Below are 15880 nucleotides of genomic sequence, written 5' to 3'. Positions count from 1 at the left end.
GTTTTGTTCATTTTGGGGAGGACCATTTCTGGCAGTGCTCAGAGGTTACTCCTGACTCTGGCAGACTTGGGGGACTCTGTGGGGTGCCAGGGATAGAACCTGGCTTGGCAGGTTTTGGGCCCCAAATGTAAGAAATTTTGTATATTTTTGTTTATTTTTTTCAGGGGGAGGGCACATCTGGAGGTGCTTAGAGACTACTCCTGACTGTATGTTCAGAAATTACTCCTGGCAGACTCGGGACACCCTATGGGGGATGCCAGGGATCAAACGCAGGTTAGTTGCTTGCAAGGCAAACACCTTCTCTGAGGTTCTATTGCTCCAAGCCCCAGATGCAAGAAATCTTGGAATTTACTAGATTTCTTGGATGTGCAAGAAATCTTGAATATATTGGGTTTGAAAAAAAAAAAAGCTGCAAATATATGCCAATCTTGCACAAATCTTGCTAAGCGGTCTGGAAATCGAGGTGCTAGAGACTCACTTGCTCTGCCCATCCCTCGTCCCCCACTGGATAGGCTGGCAGGGGGACCCACCCCCCAATACCACCTCCCCCATCCCTACCTGCAGAGCAGTCCGGCTGCAGGGAGCCGTCTGAGCAGTGGTCGCGGCCACTGCAGGCGTTGTGGCACAGCGGCTGGCCGCAGTCATCACCCACGTAGCCTTCTTGGCACACACACGTGCCGTTGGCACACTGCCCCTTCCCAGAGCAGTCCCCAGGGCAGCGCAGCTGGCCGCAGTCGTCACCTGCGTAGGGCTCCTCGCACACGCACTCGCCGTCCATGCACAGACCGCGGCCGCTGCAATCTGCCGGGCAGCGCTGCTCGAGCTCGGGTTCTGGCTCCACGCAGGCGCCCCTGCTGAACTCGCCGCCGTCCACACAGGCACCCGGGTCTGAGCAGCCCAGCGGGCAGCGGGGCTCCGAGCAGTTGGGGCCTGCCCAGCCCACATCACACACACAGCCGCAAGACTCGAGGCTGAAGTTCCCATGGCCGGAGCAGTGCGGGATATAGTCCAGTTGGCCTGGAAGGGGTGAACAAAGGGAAGGGATGGATGGGGTGGGGGGCAGCCGAGCGCTTGCCTCAAGGCTCCTGGATGCATAATTTTGCTCAGAGACACATACAAGGGAGGGCTGGAGAGATAGTGCAGTGGGTAGGGTATTTGCCCTGCACGCAGTGGACCCTGATTCAATCCTTGGCATCCCATAGGGTTCTCTAAGCACCATCAGGAGTGACCCTTAGTGCAGCAAAGCCAGGAGTAAGCCCTGAGCATGTGAGTGCATGTGTGAATATGTGCGTGTGAGTTTGTGTGCATGCTGTGAGGGGGGTGATTATCTGTATTTGCAAGTGAGCCTGTGTGTATGCGTGCTTGGTGTGTGCTGGCTTCCACGAGTGAGTGCCAGTCTGTGCGCAGTTGTTTCCATAAATATGCTTGCATACATGCACGTGTGCTGGAGGAGGCAGAGGCCAGCACTTCCCTCCCGCTGGTCTTGGGAGCCCCACCATGACTGTCACTGGCAGGGACAGAGTAAGGCGGCAGGGAGCTCAGTCGGCCCGGCCCGGCCCTCGGGCTAACACAGAGCGATCCCTCCAGCAGCCTGTGAAGCTCCGAGATGAATGAAGACAGACATCAAATCCCCGCTCGCCACAGAAGCTGCTGTGTAGAACCGATGTACCATTACCTGACTTGTCCCCCTGAAATCAGGTTAATGCATTTCCAACTGACACAGCTGCATGGGGAGAGGACTCAGGGCAGGAATACTTGGAGAAGGCTGGAAGACCGGCCCATCTTGGGGCTAAGAAGGGTGGCAGGGGGGTAGTTCTGGCTCCTCCCCCCAACTCCTGCCTAGCCCCCACCTGCCAAGATCCCCACCCCAGACTACCTGTGGCCGCATTCTGCAGACAGCGGCTTTCACACTGGTGCCTGAGCACAGACACTTCCCTTTCCAGCAGCTCGATCCGGCTTAGCAGCTCCTGCAGTGTCTCGGCAGAGCTGGCACATGCACAGGCCTTCTTGGGGAGGTTGATTCTATGGGTGAAGGTGACCTGGCTCTCAGGGTCCGAGGTGTGGCCTGTGTACTCCACGAGTGCCTCATCTGGGGTGTTTAGCTCCTGCTCAGCTGATGCCTCCAGCCCCGATGAGCAGGGCCTGTCCAGTAGTGCATTGACGTTGTACTCATGGTTGAAATGAAGTGGCTGCTCCTGGCCAGAGGAGCTATTTTCACTGGCCAGGACACCCTCCTCTTCCGGGACCTGTCTTGGGATCCTCTCGGTGGACACCTCCAGCTGACACCCTGAAGGCTGAAGCAGGGTCCCCAGAAGGATCAGGTGGAGGCCGATGAGCATGCTCCTGAAGACTCCAGCTGCTGAGTTCACCCCCATCATTTCAGCCCAAGTTCCAGGTTCCAGATTAGTCTGCAGCACTCAGCAGGAACCAGGGAATCTGTGAAGAAAAACCCAAGGAACTGGATGCTGTGGACATCCAAGACTGGGTCCCACTGCCTGAAACCATTCTGCGAAGTTCCTTGAAAATGAGCCAGTTTTGCCCAAGTGGCAGTTGTTGCAACAAGGCCCACACTCCAGGATTCTAGAATTCTGTATAAAAACCAGGTCCCTGAACAAAGATGTTGCTATTGCAATGTTTTCCCAGAAGTTTTATCTTCAAGGCATTGGAGTCCTGGCCCCCTGGCAGACAAATGGATCCACCACAGCCCTAGAATATCACTCCCAGGAGGACTTAAAACTTTCTTTCCGGTGGAGAATCACAGATGCATGGTCCATGGCAGCCCCCTCCCAGGGATGGATTAAGTCCCCAAGCTCCTGAATTCCATTCAGGTTGACTTTTAGAACATCATAGAGCAGATCTGATCATTCCAGTCTAGTGGTTACTCATCCTGGCATAGACATGCATGATGGGCTGGGTGTATGTGAACTCAAGTGCCTTTTCATCTCCCACATACTGTCCCCTTCCCACCGAGGCCCTGCAAAAATTACAATAGTCTCTTGTGCCATGGAGCAGATCCCCACAAAGCAGAGAGCTAGGAGGTGTCTGCTATGGCCTAAGTCAGTTTTCCAGAAACCCAAGTCCCTTTCACAACACCCCACGAAGAGATGCACAAACTTAAATGCTCGCTGCCTAGCGGGAGTTGTGAGGAAGCAGAAGAAGCGAGACGCCAAATGGAGTGGTTGGGAACTGACTGGTGGGTCACAGCAGCCTTCATTGGATAAAGAAGATGCTGCTTAACACACAGAGAATCTTTCTTCCTGCCCAATACCCCTACAGAGAAATTTCCTACCAGATGCTAGGGGAGAATCAGCCCAGTGGGGTTCGAAGGCAGCTCCTGTGTCTGCAAAGTCTGTGAGCTTCACAGATTTGTTCTGGGGGCTTCTAAGCAATGAGGGATGCTCGTTTCTTTGGCGTCCCAGCTGCTGCTTCTGGACTGGGGATTTCTCCCAAAAATATTGCTAGGAAGATGTTCTGCAGTTTTCTCCAGTCTCCTTTTCTCCTCCTCAAAGATTTCTTTCCCCGAAGCCCTCCTTTCTGGCCTTTGCAGGTCCTCCCCAAGCATCACCCACCTCACCAGACCCTTTTCTTCTCTTGGCTTCTCTCCATTTGGATGGTCAGCTTAGATAATGGTTTAGCTCTAGCCTCCATGGGCTCCTGGAAAGCAGAGGCGCTCAGAACAGGGTAGACAGGGCTGAGGAACACTTGTGTGGAAAGATGACTAATTTTTTTCTTTTCTTTCTTTTATTTTTTCAGGGGGCCACACACAACAGTGCTCTGGGTCCCGCCTGGACAGTGCTCAAGGCTAGAACCAGCTCAGCTACATGCAAGGTCTTGGTTCCTGTCTCTTTCCTATTCCAACAGCAACTAATCCTAAATAATGTCATGAGAAAATCCTGGACAGCCAAAGAGCTGAATCATGCTTTGCATTGGCCTCTTTACCTCTTTCAATGGTGCTCAATTTATTTATTCTCCCAACTCCAATATTTTGAGTTTTGTTTAGTTTTGGGGCCACACCTAGTATTGCACAGGTATTACTCCTGGCTCTGTGCTCAGGAATAAATCCTAGCAGTGCTTGGGGGATTATCTGGGATGCCAGGGATTGAACCAGGTCAGCCACATGCAAGGAAATTGCCCTCCTTGCTGTGCTATCACTCTGGCACTCTGGTCCCAGAGGTTCTTGTTTGGCCATGCTTGGCAGTGTTGGGACACACTTAACTCTGTGCTCAGAACCTTGAGCAGTGTCTGAGGGTTCCAATGCAGTGCTGAGAATCAGATCGGGATTGGCTATATGCAAGGCAAGTGTCTTCTCTCTCTGCCTTTTCAAGCCTTCTCTTCATTGAGAATCCTACTGAATAGTATCTGAGTTTTCTTTTCTTTTCTTTTTCTTTTTCTTTTTTTGTTATATGGGTGCTTTTAAGGACTATTATGTCTTCATGACTCACATCAGCCCTGTTCTTCTTAGCTATTAGGCAACAGGACTGGGGATACAATAGGGATAAAAAAAGATTGCCTTGGTTTGAAATCTTCACAGTGAATTGCAGCGTCTTCAGGAATCTAGAAAATGGACTAAGAGAGGAACTCAGCAGCTGACTCTGGAAAGAGGAATTAGGTCCTTCATAAGGGGATCACAGAGTTAGTCAGCTGGGTCAGAAAGGAGCGAAGAAAAAGAGAGAAACCCAGAGGTTGATGCACTGGAAGAAGTTTCTTCTCTGGATTTCTTACATCTTTTTATTTTGTTTGTTTCTGGGCCACAGCTGGTGATGCCTAGGATTTACTCATGGCTCTGCACTCAGGAATCATTCCTGGAGGTGCTCAGGGGACCATATGGGATTTTGGGGCTCGAACCCATGCAAGGCAAATAAGTGCCTTACCTGCTGTGCTATTGCTCCAGTCCCTAATTTCTTATATCTTTAAATCCCAAGTTTGAGAGAGGGAGGAAGATAGACATTGCCAGAGAAAAGTTGAGAGTCTCAGAGGTGGGGGGAGGGAAAAAGGAAGGAGAGAGAAAGAGAGAAAGGGAGAAAGAAAGGGAAAGAGCTGGAGAAAGGGAGAGAGAGAAAGTGATACCTGGAGTGATAGCATAGTGGGAAGAGCCTAGGTTTGATCTCCAACATCCCATATGATCCCCTGAGCACCACCAGGAATGATCCCTGAGTTCAAAACTAGGAACAACCCCTGAGTGCCACGGTGTGTGGAACAAAAACAAAATGAGAGAGACAGAAACAGATTTTTCTGGGCTGGGCTCATTCTGACTTTTAGGGCCCTTCTCCCCACCCATGTTCCCTGCCTGTTCCCAGGAAAGATTTATACCCCCAGAATGCTCTCTATGATGGAATGACACTCTTTTTTTTTTTTATTTTTCATTATTTTCTTAGTTAGAATCAGTTTAAAAATAGCCCCATCCCTGCCGCTGGGATGCTGTCGCTTGCTGCGACTGGGTAATTATGAGAGAAGAGGGTGTAATGTGATTACAGCAGCCCCATTGTGTCAGCAGAGGCGGCGGTGGGGACACGCTGGTCTCCCTCAGTCTCGCACGGTGCTGCAATGGCCTCTCTGGGCAGAAATCCGCCCACACAGGTCACCCTGCGCAGGCAAGAAGGACAGGAGAGGGCAGTGAGTGGGCCAGGCTGGACCCACTTGGGAATCTGGACAGCTTGGCTTCAGAACCAGAAAGGCTGGAATCACGTGCTAGGGAATGGGGGTAGGGTCCACGTTGTCAGTTTGTGGTTCTGAGCCCAGAAAGAGGACTACAGAGAAGGCTGAAATTAAGAGGTGGCTTCTGGGCTCTAGCAATCTGTGCGGGGCCAATGCCCCCCCCCCCCAGCTCTGAGAGTGTCCCTTACTTCCATAGGGGTTCCCTGAAATAGCAGGGACAAAGCTCAATTTGGGACAGAAACTGCACATGGAAATGAGAGTCTCCAGCCCTCCACTCCACCCTGCTGCAGACCCCCAGAATGATCTGTTATTTGATCATTGGCTAGATCACAGCACATATTTATTGTGGGGAACACCCAATTCCTTTAGGGGGGTAGTAATGACATCGTTTTCCAGGTTTCATTGCAATTTTCTTGGTTACAATTGCCTTTCTCCTTTTGAGAAGCCCTGCTTAACACATTAAGGCTGGAAAGATAAACACAGCAGGAAGGGTGCTTGCCTTGCATGTGGCCACCAGGGTTTAATCCCCAGCGTTCCATATGGTTCCCTGAGCACTTCCAGGAGCAATGCCTGAGCACATTATTCCAGGAATAAGCCCTGAGCACTGCTGGATGTGCCCCCAAAACAAAAACAAAACCAAAATTCCACAGTGGTAAAAATGCCAATTTTTTTTTATAGATTTCTTTTCATTTTTAAATTAATATCCTTATTTAAACACCTTGATTACAAATATGATTGTAGTTGGGTTTCAGTCATGTAAAGAACACCCCCCCCCTTCACCAGTGCAACATTTTCATCACCGATGTCCCAAATCTCCCTCCTCTCACCCCACCCCTGCCTGTACTCTAGACAGGCTTTCTATTTATCTTATTCATTCACTTTGTTATGATAGTTCTCAATGTAGTTATTTCTCTAACTGCGCTCATCAGTCTGTGGTGAGCTTCATGTTGTGAGCTGGATCTCCCAGCCCTCCTCTCTTTTGTCTCTGAGAATTATTGCAAAAATATCTTTTATTTTTCTTAAAACCCATAGATAAGTGAGACTATTCTGTGTCCATCTCTCTCCCTCTGACTTATTTCACTCAGCATAATAGATTCCATGTACATCCGTGTATAAGAAAATTTCATGACTTTATCTCTCCTGATGGCTGCATAATATTCCATTGTGTATATGTACCACAATTTCTTTAGCCATTCATCTGTTGAAGGGCATCTCGGTTGTTTCCAGAGTCTGGCTATTGTAGATAGTGCTGCAATGAATATAGGTATGAGGAAGGGATTTTGTATTGTATTTTTGTGTTCCTAGGGTATATCCCTAGGAGTGGTATAGCTGGATCATATGGGAGCTCAATTTCCAGTTTTTGGAGATTTCTGAGAATGATCAATATTAATAATTATTGTAATAGTATATTTTATGATAGTACTAATGTTTATTTTAGGCATGTTTTGTTACACTCTTGATAGGGAGTTTGCAGAACAGACGCTGTCTACATTGGGGGGGATTCTATTTTCTGCCTGAGTTATTCTTTAGAACAGTCTGAGACACTGGTTTGGAACAAATACCATAGACTTTGCATTCATGAGGTCTAGAATTTGGTCAGAAAATTCTGGCCTCAACTCCAAGATTCCAAAGAAGAGAAGACAGAGCATGTTGATCAACTAAACCAAAAATGACTTGTTTGGAAGGGTGATGGGGGTTCCTAATGGTGACCCCCAGTTAGGTAGGATGGGTGACCAGAGAAGGCCTCCAGTAGGATAAAGTAGTGGCTAACTCCTCGCTCGACTCTGGGGACACTGGGAACTTTAGAAATAAAGCCCATTTGGATTATTCACTTTTAGAAATTAAGTTGAAAGGGTTGGAGCAACAACATAGCGGCAAGGTACACAGCCAACCCCAGATGGACTCCGGTTTGATCTCTGAAATCCCATATGGTTCCCCAAGCCTGCCAGGAGCAATTTCTGAGTGCAGAACCAGGAGTAATCCCTGAGCACTGCTGGGTATTACCCAATGCTCCCCCAGAGGGGAAAAAAGAAATTAAGTTAGATTTTCAGCTCTTCTTTCTACCTGGAAAAAAAAAAAACTGAATGGCAGAATAAGCACTCAAATCCATGCTATTCCCATTATATTCCAATATTCAGATCTGTCCCCATTGGGAGTGGTGGCAAATAAGGTGTATCAGAGAGGTTTAAAGGTGTCAGAGTTACCTCACAGTGTAATTTGTGTGTATTAAGAGTAGAAAATAGCACTACATGGTTTCCAGGACTAGAGACAGGTGACTTATGCCTTCCAGGGCATGAAGTAACATAATGATTTTCTCAGTGCAATCAGAGGACACTCTGAGAACACTGTAGATGGAGCACAACTGGCTTCATGAAGTTCAATTTCAGTCTGGCTGAAGGAATGGGACAAGTTGCCATTTGGGGTGAGAGTGGGTCAGCAGAACCATCAACAGTAACTCCCATGTCCCTGAGAATGTGGGAGCAGGTGTCAAATAAACAGCAACTCCGGTGACCATGACAGAGATCCAAGACAGTCTCCCAATATGTGGTAGAAGGAATGACTCCTCAAGAAAATACTGTAGGGAAATCTCCGGGTGAGGGGAGAAGATGGACAGTCTCAGAATTGGTTCTTGAAGACTCAGAAAGATTTTATGAGGAAGAGGCAGAAAAGAAGACAAGGGAGTAGGAATAAAGAAGAACCTGCTCAAGGTTCAACATGGCACTTGGGTTGGTGGGTAGAGAAGGCGGCACAGGGGGAGAGTGTAAGGGAGAGAGATGAGAGAGGGAAGTATGTGTGAGTATGTGTGTATTTTCTGAGCAGAGCCCAAGGAATGCAGATAGCCTAGACTGTCACCTTTAGATACTGGCTCTATGTTCTATCGAACCACCCATGTTCTTCCCCAGGGTATACAAAGACGCATTTCAACATCGACGGTGGCCAGTGTGAGCAGGGAAGCTCAAAAGAAGGACTTGTACCTCGTTTCTCCTATTATATGGTTCTTTAGTCAGGAAGGTCCAGATGCGCCTTCTTCATTACTTTAGAGAGCGAGTGGGTTTTCAGGGAAAGAGTAATTTCTGAAATTCCTTTTAGCTCACTCTCCGTCTTGACAAAATGTGTCTCGCTCGCGCTTAAGATGTCCTGAGTCATCTTTGTTCATTATTGTGAAAGGGCGGGGGACTCCGGTGGAATTCCAAGATGGTTTTATTAACTGCTTAACTCCTTGATCTATACTGGGAAATATTTAACTTGTAAATGTCACAAAAGGAATAAAGAACTAAATTAACCCTGTAGTTGCTTTTGGGGAAAAAAATGAAGAAAGCAAAGAATACTAAAGTAGCAGAGGGTCCCCAGATTTAAGTATAATCTTAACAGGGTACAAAGAACCAACCTGAGAGGCCAGAGAGAGAGAGAGTCTGGGGTAGGTATATGGCAGCTGAAATTGCAATTCTGGTTCGATCTCTCCATTGTCTACAATCATCCCACAACCATTTTCGGGGTCAGGAATAGCCCCAGAGCATGAGGTCAGGCCTCAAATCCACTTTCTCCCTGCCCAGAAAAGCCTAAAAGGAAATGCTCATTAGAGGTGTGCTGAATATCTGCTCAGGTAAATGCTAGATCTGGAAAATTTCCTGTCAAAGCTCCATTTCCCTGGAAAAGCCACTTGGTTTTTCCTTCCTGTGCCAAATTCCTTCCTGCCCCAGCTTTTATCTGAGCACAACTCAGAACCTGTCTGTCTCTTCTCCAACATAGTTCTAGAACCTTCCATTTGCCCCTTGGGATCCTTGCTCCCCTCTTCTGCTCCCGATATCTGTCCCCAAAGACTTCTTTCCTGGGAGCTCCCCTCTTAATGTAGAAGGCCAAGGTTTCAGCTAAGGACCACAGAATCTTCCTGAAGGTTTTGTGTAAGGTTGTAAGACCTGGCTGGCTGATTCTCTCAGTTGGCAGTCTGCTTCGATTAGGGTAACCATGTCTGTGTGGCTGACCCATGTCTGCTTCTGGTTGAAGCCTAACTCAATGCCCTCATCACTATTGGGATATTAGGAGTTGGACAACACTTCTGCTCAACTCATACCATTTGTATCCAGTGGCTTCTGAATGGGAAGCCATGGGACCTGGTTTCCTGTTGAGCCCATTTGCAGGTACTTGCCTCCAGTATCCTGGTCCTTCTGCCTTATTTTCTCAGCAGCGGAAGCCCAGACAGTAGGAGATGCTGCACAGGCAATAAATCTCTACCTTCTGAGGAGCTTTCTGGAAACAGGGGGTGGGGGCTAATACCATAAATAATGTTGACATTCTTATTGGAACAACAGCCTTCAACGAACCTAACGTTGGACAGGCTTAGCACTGTACAGATGTGGCTCTGAGCTACATAGAGCAGAGAAAGATTCATTGCCTGGCAAAGGGCTGCACATCTTTTATTCCCCCCGCTATGTGACTCTTTCTCTTTCACTCTTGGAAGATGCTCCATGGGGCTAGAATCACTACATTCTCAGTGGCTCACATGCACCATCCCCAAGGTGCTTTCAGAAACATTTATTCAGGCAACTCAATCACAGGCTTGATGCTCGCTGGGCCCATGTTACAGACAGGTAAATTGAGGCATTTTCCTATGGCTAGCTGGCTCTCCTGCTTGTATGGAAGAAATTTGTTTCATTCCTTCCATCTCTCTGGGAAATTGGCAGTGTCAAAGTGATGTGTACCTAAGTTTGCCTCCATGGGAGACTGGAGAAATTGAGTGACATTAAAACAACTTTTAAGGACTGGAGTGGTAGTACAGCAATAGGGTGTTTGCCTTGTATTTGGCTGACCCAGGAAGGATGCAGGTTTGATTCTTGGCATTCCATATGATCTCCTGTGCCAGGAGCAATTTTTGAGGGCAAAGCCCTCAGTGCTGCTGGTGTGGCCCAAAAAACAACAAAAAACACTTTTTTTTTTTTTTAAAAAAGATACCAGCTTCAGGGTTAGAGAGATAGTAAAGAAGGGAGGGCATTTGCCTTGCACACAGTTGACCCTGATTCGATCCCTGGTATCCCATATGATCCCTGAGCCTGTCAGAAGTGATTCCTGAGTGCAGAGACGGGAGTAACCTCTGAGAACCGCCAAGTGTGGCCCCAAAACAAAAATAAACAAACAAAAGATACCAGCTTCTTTTTTGGGCAAAGAATATTTCCTAAACTTAAAATAAAAGTTCTTGCCATTTACATTTGCTCATTTGGACCACTTGTTTTGTTGTTATCATTTGGGGAAAGGGATTTCTCAGGCAGCATTCAGGGGATCCCCAGGGCCACCCCTGGCAATGTTGTTGTTGTTTATGGATCACACACAGCCATGTTTAGGGCTTACACTTGGCTCTGCACTCACGAATCACTCCTGGTAGTGCTCAGGGGACTATAAGGGATGCCAGGGCTTGAACCTGGGTCAGTTGCATGAAAGGCAAAGGCCCTCCCTGCTGTGTTCTCTCCAGCCCCAAATCTCTCATTTCTGGCTGGTGGGGTGAGGGGTTTTCTGACACTGGATTTCAGGCCTGGAGATGGAACGGGGTCCTACAGAGAAACAGGGAGCAAACTAAGGTCAGCTGGTCTTTGGCAAGGTTTATTTCTGCCCTTTTGCTGGTTCACTCCCAACTCTCTCATCTTGCCTGGTTTCTACCCCAAATTCACCCAGAGCCACAATTCAAATCCCTTACCCCAGTTCTTTCTTTGGCATTTTAAATAGGAACATCTAACCCTTGGATTTTTGTTGGCATTATCCAAAAGGATTCCTGCAGAGAAATCATAAAAGCAGCCCATGGCTGAGCAAGATTCATTCCATGGGAAGGCTCTGAGAATGTTCCTCCACCTGTCTTTTCTGTCATAGGATATGGCTGTGAATTCATACCCATACATACCTCTGCAATGACCCCCACTTTTGATTTGTGGAGCATATTAAATTACCCATGACAGCATATGGCCTCGCCCCCAGATCATCAGCACAGACTTTTCCTAGAAGACAGAGGAAGACAGCAGACAGATGTGGGGACTACACAAACGGGCTGCCTGGGAGGTCAGGCTAAGTTTCAGTCTAGGCTGGAGGGAGGGGGTGTCGAAGGGTAGGACCCATTCTCCCTTGACACTTGCAGGATCAATCCAATGTATTTCAAGTAGAGACCAGGCACTCACTGACCCTTTACAGCAATCACACCAACAGTGATGGTCCCAATTTAAAGATGAAAAAAAAAAAAAACCTGAGTCATTGCAATGAAATGATGAGTCTAAAAAAAATGATCATCCAATCAGGCACAGCCTGACAGCCTGGCCCCAAAGCCACATTGCCTGCAAATGTTGGGGACACAGCCTGGAGCTTGTGGTACATTTTTTTTCTTTTGGGGGGTCACATCCAAAGTCATCTAGAGTCACAAATTTCAAAGTTCTACACTTACACTTAGGAATCACTCCTGGCAGTGCTTGAGGGGATGTTGAAGATTGAATCTGGGTTGACCACATGCAGAGCAAGCATCCTCCCTGCTCTGGTCCCATTGGGGCACATTTTTCTTGAGGACTCTATTGTTTTTCTCTGTCTCTCGTTGTTTGAGCCACATCTGGCGGTGCTCAGGGGTTATTCATGACTCTGTGCTCAGAAATTATTTCTGGCAGGCTTGTGGGCCATATGGGATGCCAGAGATGGAGCCCAGGTCGGTCCTGCAGAAGGCAAATACCCTACCCACTGTGCTATCTCTTCAGTGCTAAGAGTAAATCTCTCACCTCTCTGAGCTCGACTGACTCCTTCCTGTCCTAACCACTAGAGGGAGCTGCAGGGATTTCTCTTGCTGCCTTAGGATGCCTGCAAACTGCTCATATGTGGCTCCCATCTGTGTGGCCCCCAACTCCATAGTCCTTCCTTCCTGTGAGTACTCTCAGCCTCACCCCCAGCGCTTTGATTTCATACAAGACTTCCCTCCTCCACCACCATATGCATTTTTCTGGCTTCCAAAGTTGTTTTCTCGGTAGCAGCGTTTTTCTAGGAGAGTCAACTGCTGAAAGGGTGGGTGGGGGTGCCTCTAGGGGACACAGACATAGCATCCTCCATGCTACTTGTATCCACTTTGCTGCCGATATGATCACCTTGACCTCTTTCCTACTGCTCCTACCTGCCTGCCAACAGTGCCACATCAGTGGTCGGGAGACTTGGTACCTGTCTACACCCCATCTTCGCAGGCTACATGCCCATTCTCACTGAAAAGTGGGTATTTGCTGTACCAGTCCCACAAGATCTGTCTTAGAAGGGAAGGTGGGATTTTCAGCCTTCCTGGCTGGCTGATTGGATGGAGGTAGGTGGGCAGCCAACTCCCAGGGAGATGTTAAGAGAACAATTACCGGGTCTGGAGAGATAGCATGGAGGTAAGGCATTTGCCTTTCATGCAAAAGGTCATCAGTTCAAATCCCGGAGTCCCATATGGTCCCCCTTACCTGCCAGGAGCAATTTCTGAGTATGCAGCCAGGAGTATCCCCTGAGCACTGCCGGGTATGACCCAAAAATCACACACACACACACACACACACACACACACACACACACACACACACACACACACAAAAAGAGAGAGAGAGACCAATTACCAACCTGGGTTCAACACTCAGCATCCCATAGGGTCCCCTGAGCACTACCAGGAGTCAGCCCTGAGCACAGATGAGGGGTCAGCCCTGAGCACAGAGTCAGGAATCTGCCTTGAGCACTGCTCAGTGTGGTCCCAAAACAAACAGAAGGTATAGTGAGATCATCTCTAGTCTCTTGGGGGTATCCTAAGTTCTTCATATAGAAAATGCCTGAAGCCTGACCCACAGAGTAGAAAGAGCTCAGAGGGTTTTTCCTGCAAGTGGAGTGAGCCGGCTGGGTGGAATTCTGGGGGTGCCCCATGAAACATCTGATGTAGTGAAAACACTCTCACAATGTGAGGCATCTGGAGTACAGAACCCCTCGTCTCTCATGCAACATCACTGACTTCCTCAAACTCTGTGATGTCATTTCCCGAAGTGCTGCCCCCAGCAGCCCGGCCATGCCTGGGAATAGGGTGAATAAAGGCATCTGGGAACAAGGGGACAAAACTCTCTTGCCTCCATTATACTGATGTAGGACAATGCAGCTGTGCTTGTTTGCTCAGCACATGAATGAGACAGGATCGCTCTTTTCAATATGGGGGTGGGGGTGTGAAGGGGTGGGGGTGGAGGTGTTGCTGGGGAGTTTAGGTGAATAAGTGGAGGCCATGCAGGGAGCTGTTAAATTTCATCCTTCCCAAGATGTGGTCTGATGGTGGAATAGTCACAACCAAGCCCCACGGGGCAACCTCCAACCTGGGCCAACTCTAAGTTCAGTAGGTTTCCTAAACTAGGGTTGGGAAAATGCAGGATTTGTGCTGAGTCTCCTAAATTAAATGAGCAGATTTCGGGGACTGTGACTAAATATGTGCCCTGGACATGAATGTTTCTGGGGTGGCACAGAGAAGAGGGTCTTGGGGAGTAAGATGAGAAACCGAAGGTTAGAAACTGTCCTGTGTCCAGGAGTGCAGCAGTGTTGTGGGGGAGGGCTGTCATAGATTCAGACATGGGGTGATCTTTTAGTGCCTCCAAATCCACTTTCATACAGACCAATGGGAGCTAACACTCCATGGGCAGAACAGAAAAGTTACGGCACTGCCTCGCGCCTAGCCCTCAAACACAAATCAAAGAGCCTTGCTTGTTTATGCTGGAACATTCCAACTAAGACTGGCCTGTCTCATCCCCTTTAATGCCAAAGGAGGAAATGTTCTAATGCTTTTCACTCTATGGATACTAGAAGTATTTTTTCCCTTAGTCATCCATATGGAAAACATAAATTCCCATCCCCCTCCCTGTATGCCAGCAAAAGTCAAATTTCACAAAACTCTATTTACCGGTTTGAAAGCATCTGAAGGCAATCGATTGTATTTCATTCTATTCTCCCTCATTAAGAAGAAATATGGGCTGCAACTCTGTGAACTGTATATAGGCTCCACTCACACTTCACAACCCAGTGTTTGAAAATCACAGCTCGGGAGTGGCTCTAGGACACACACACACACACACACACACACACAGACACACACACACAGACACACACACACACCAACAAAGCCTAATGCAAGTCACCCACAAGCATGCTATTTACATTTTCCTTGCAGATACTCAGGAAAAGCACATATAAACAAGTGACAGCAACAGCAACTCTGTCCTCTAGAATTAAACTAGTATTTCAATGCCCAATCAATATGATAGATTATTAATGAACTCTTTGCCTGCCTTAGTATCTGGTTGACTTCCAACTTACTTTCTCACAAAAAAAGACCCAGAATAAACCCTGGCTTGGTGTTTGAATTTTTCAACAAATCCTGTCTATTTTGTAGCTTTGGAGAAGAGTAAAAAGAAGGAGGGAAGCATTATTCTATTTCCTAGTAGACCTTCAGACACCTCCTTGCTAAAATCAGTCATGATTTTGTATAGGAGTGTCCACATCTAGCAATGCTCAAGGGTTACCTCTGGCTCTGCACTCAGGAATCACTCCTGGCAGACTTGGGGGACCATATAAGATGGTGGGGTTTGAACCTTGGTCATCCACATGCAAGGCAAATTCTCTACTTGCTGAGGTATTGCTAAAGCTCTAGTCATTTCTATCATTTGGGGAGCTTCCAAGAGGTGCTTTAGTGGTGATACCCCACCACCAAGTCGGCCACTGCTCAGGCCCAATGAGTGTTAAGGTCATCAGGATGCTAGAGATACATCTTAAGGTTTCACACATGCAATACATGTGCCCCTCAACCTTCCCAAGCCATCTTCTCGCTCTTGACAGCAGCCACCATTGAGCAGATCCTGAGCATCACTAGGAAACATCAATGTCTCCATGGCAAAGGTGGGGATCTTTATTTCAAAAGTGAAGCTAAGTTGTACTTTCTGCTGAACAGCTCTTCTCTGAACTCTCTATGCCAGGGGCTGGTCCCTCTGTTCAGTTCCTTACTTGGGGTTCCCTTGGGGTGGGGGACATGACTGAGTGTTGAAGGTAAGTTAGGATGAGGTATCACATTGGGCCAAGTTTGTTGTGGATGCAGCCTTTGAGGCGGACATTCACATGGGGCTTTCAAATTAAAACTTGCATATAAACACATTAATGGATTTAACTTTCACAGCAATCCTGGAAGGGGAAGGAGTACCATCTTCTCCATGTTGTCTCATGTTTCTCC

The 15880-nt window shown here is 47.8% G+C and overlaps 1 protein-coding gene across 2 annotated transcripts in view; it reads right to left on the bottom strand.

Annotated features, from left to right (window-relative positions):
• Window positions 1-15880, bottom strand: part of TNR (tenascin R) — a 262025-nt gene that overhangs the window by 47662 nt on the left and 198483 nt on the right. For both annotated transcript variants that reach the window (XM_049776399.1, XM_049776400.1), the window contains exons 3-4: window positions 1877-2438; window positions 559-1017 (exon numbers count right to left, since the gene is read on the bottom strand). In XM_049776399.1, coding sequence (XP_049632356.1) covers window positions 559-1017; window positions 1877-2378 — 961 coding nt within the window. In that variant the 5' untranslated portion in view covers window positions 2379-2438. The remainder of the gene's footprint in view (window positions 1-558; window positions 1018-1876; window positions 2439-15880) is intronic.

This window comes from Suncus etruscus, chromosome 7 (assembly GCF_024139225.1).
Source record: "Suncus etruscus isolate mSunEtr1 chromosome 7, mSunEtr1.pri.cur, whole genome shotgun sequence".
In the NCBI taxonomy this organism is placed as follows: domain Eukaryota; kingdom Metazoa; phylum Chordata; class Mammalia; order Eulipotyphla; family Soricidae; genus Suncus; species Suncus etruscus.
Note: the sequence above shows the minus strand (reverse complement) of the source record. Positions and strands in the feature narration are given on the sequence as shown.